The 2,974-nt window shown below is 41.8% G+C and overlaps 1 protein-coding gene across 1 annotated transcript; it reads right to left on the bottom strand.

The window, feature by feature from the left end:
* Positions 1 to 398: 398 nt before the first annotated feature.
* On the bottom strand, positions 399 to 2,699 carry LOC107895755 (uncharacterized). The gene is made up of 4 exons (XM_016820983.1): positions 2,546 to 2,699; positions 1,946 to 2,446; positions 1,356 to 1,843; positions 399 to 1,313 (listed from the first exon to the last, which is right to left on the bottom strand). The coding sequence occupies exons 1-4, from the start codon at positions 2,697 to 2,699 to the stop codon at positions 399 to 401; spliced, it is 2,058 nt and encodes a 685-aa protein (XP_016676472.1).
* Between the last annotated feature and the right edge of the window lie 275 nt (positions 2,700 to 2,974).

Genomic DNA, 2,974 nt, shown 5'->3' with positions numbered 1-2,974 from the left:
ATATCTAGAGATCTATGAAGTATAAAGAATATACAAAGAATGAATGAAATTAAGAATGATTATTTATGTACTATGAATGAAAGAATAAGAACTGTCAAAATTTTAACGGAATATTGGTTGATAAAAATGAAACAATACTCGTTGAATTGATAAAAGTTATGTTTTATTAAAAGGATAATAGATGATCGTAAGCCTATTTCACAAATGTAATTCTATTACTCCTAGGCTCTAGAGTAACAAGAATGTTTCAAGAATTACTCTGAAAAATTCCTAAAGACTACAGGAAGTTCCTCCGCAGTCTAATTGTTCAGAGAGCTTCCCGATTCGTAAGTGCAAATGCCCTTAAGGTTTCCTTGCTTTGATCCTTCATCTTGTATAGCATTAACTTGATGACTTCTTTATATGAGTAACCCTCTCGATATGAAAGTTTGGGATATTAGAGGAAATGTCATCGACTCCCACTCCACTTCTCTTCTATTAAGGCATGCCCTTTTTCCCTCTTGGCGCTTCTCAATTTCCTTCCTTCTTTGCTTATAATCTGGTTTGAAACCTAGACCAAAGCGATCTCTCTTCTCTTTAAGTTCTGGGATTTGAGTCCCTTCTTGTAGGTATTTCCCTAATCCTTTTCCTGGTAAGGCTCTCTTTTCCGCCATCATTTGTAGAGCCATCCTCGTTGCTCTTGCTATCCTGGGCACCAGTAGCTCACTCCCTTCTGAAATGAATATTGCATTTACGAATTCTAAAGAGCTGAAGGAGCACTCAATAGACTCTTCGTTCGTCTTGACATAAGGGGCCTTACTAGTGACTGCGGTTGTAATGTCCTTCTCCGCATTGATGGTTATTAACCGTCCATCGGTCACTAATTTCAATTTCTGGTGCAACGATGAAGGCACCGCTCCCGCTGAGTGTATCCATGGCCTACCTAATAAGAAATTGTAAGAAGGCTTGATATCCATCACCAAAAAGTCTACTTCGTATATATTCGGCCCAATTTCCAAGGGGATGTCAATCCTTCCCATCACCTTCCTTTTTGTACTGTCAAAGGCTCTTACCACATTTTGACATGTTTTCATGTGAGAATCGTCAATGGGTAATCTATTCAATGTAGATAATGGTAGAACATTCAAGGCCGATCCATTATCAACAAGCACGCTTGGGAGTGTGTACCCCTTGCATCGAGTTGTGATGTGCAAGGCCTTAGTTGACCCCCTGCCCCCCGGTGGGATTTCATCGTCATTAAAGTAGATGAAATTATCCGCACTAATATTGTTCACCAATCGGTCCAGCTTGTTAACAGATTTGTCATGGGTAACCTATGTTTTGTTAAGCACCTTCATCAATGCATCCCGATGCACCTTAGAACTTAGAAGCAGAGCCAATACTGATATGCCAGCCGGCTGCTTACGCAATTGCTCAACCATGCTGTACTTGTTATGTTTAAGGAACTTTAGGAATTTCTTAGCCTCTTCCTCCACCGGCTCATTGATGGGTACTTCGGCCTCTTTCTGCTTCTCAAACTCGACACCTTTTATTTTTGTGGGCTCCACTCTAATGCCCCCCGTATCATAACGCTTCCCACTCCACGTGTGGGAACCTTCAACTTGCACGTCTTTAGAGGCGCTGGCTATATTTTCTTCCTTCGGCACTGTCACACTATATTCATAACTCCATGGTACTCTCTTGCTATCCTTGTAAGGGAAAGGAGTAAGCTTATGGATAATGACCTTGGGCACTACTGGTGTTTCCACTTCGTTATTCCCTGGCAGGGAGATAATAATCCTTGGCCGACTGGTTCCTTTTTGTTCATCTTCCAGCACACTTATTTCTCTTTTATAAGAGCTACCTTCAAAATTTTGTAGCTCTTTATTATCTATAAAGCCTTACACCAAGGCTCTGAATTCTTCACAATTTTGGGTCTCATGACCCTCTTCTCCATGGAACTCACAGGAGTTTCTCATTTTTTCTATTTCTCTCCTAGAGGTTATCATCCCTCTCTTCATCATCTCCTCCCAAATTACCTTCATAGGCATCCTCACCTCAACAACATTTTCCTTCATCCTTCTCTCACTAGCTTCGCCAATGGCATTCACTTCTTGATCATCGTGATTTGGCAAAAGGTTTTCAGTATTTGGGGTACTATCAAATTTCACAACCCCCATCTTGATCAACCTCTCCACGGCCTTCTTGAATCCAGTACAATTTTCAATTGAGTGCCCCAATATTCCAGCGTGGTACTCGCATCTGGCGTTTGCATCATACCATTTAGGATATGGAGGCTGTAATGGTTTCAAGTGGAAAGGAGCAATAGCATGTGCATCGTATAAGCTTTGATAAAGCTCACGATACGTCACAAGGATAGGTGTGAATTGCATCCTCTCGTGCCTTGTGCCCGATTCCTGCCTTTGAGAACCCTGTTGCCCAACCGCAGCTACTTTGGGTTGACCAACTATGATTTCCTTCGAGTTGAAGCTACTTGTGTTGTTCACCTAATTGTCTTTTTTCCTTGGGGCCGATCTTTTGGCCAATTCCCCCTCAATTTTGCCACCTCTTATGGCGTTCTCAATCATCTCTCCAGCCATGACTATGTCTGCAAAACTTTTGGTAGTGCTTCCAATCATGTGAGTAATGAATGGAGCCTTTAGAGTGTTAATGAACAACATGGTGATCTCCTTCTCCAACAATGGTGGTTGAACTTGCATGGCAACCTCTCTTCATCTTTGAGCATATTGCCTAAAATTCTCATTAGGCTTCTTATCCATGTTTTGCAGCGTGATCCCATCCAGCATCATGTCAGTCACATGATTGTACTGTTGCATGAAGGCTTGTGCAAGATCTCTCCACGAATTTATTCTGGCCGGCTCAACTGATTGTACCACCTGGCTGCTGCTCCCACTAAGCTATCTTGGAAACAATGAATCAACAGTTGATCATTGTTCACATATCCGATCATCCTCCTACAGAACATCGTAATGTG

This window comes from Gossypium hirsutum, chromosome A10 (assembly GCF_007990345.1).
Source record: "Gossypium hirsutum isolate 1008001.06 chromosome A10, Gossypium_hirsutum_v2.1, whole genome shotgun sequence".
Taxonomy (NCBI): domain Eukaryota; kingdom Viridiplantae; phylum Streptophyta; class Magnoliopsida; order Malvales; family Malvaceae; genus Gossypium; species Gossypium hirsutum.
This window is presented reverse-complemented; position numbering and strand designations above follow the sequence as displayed.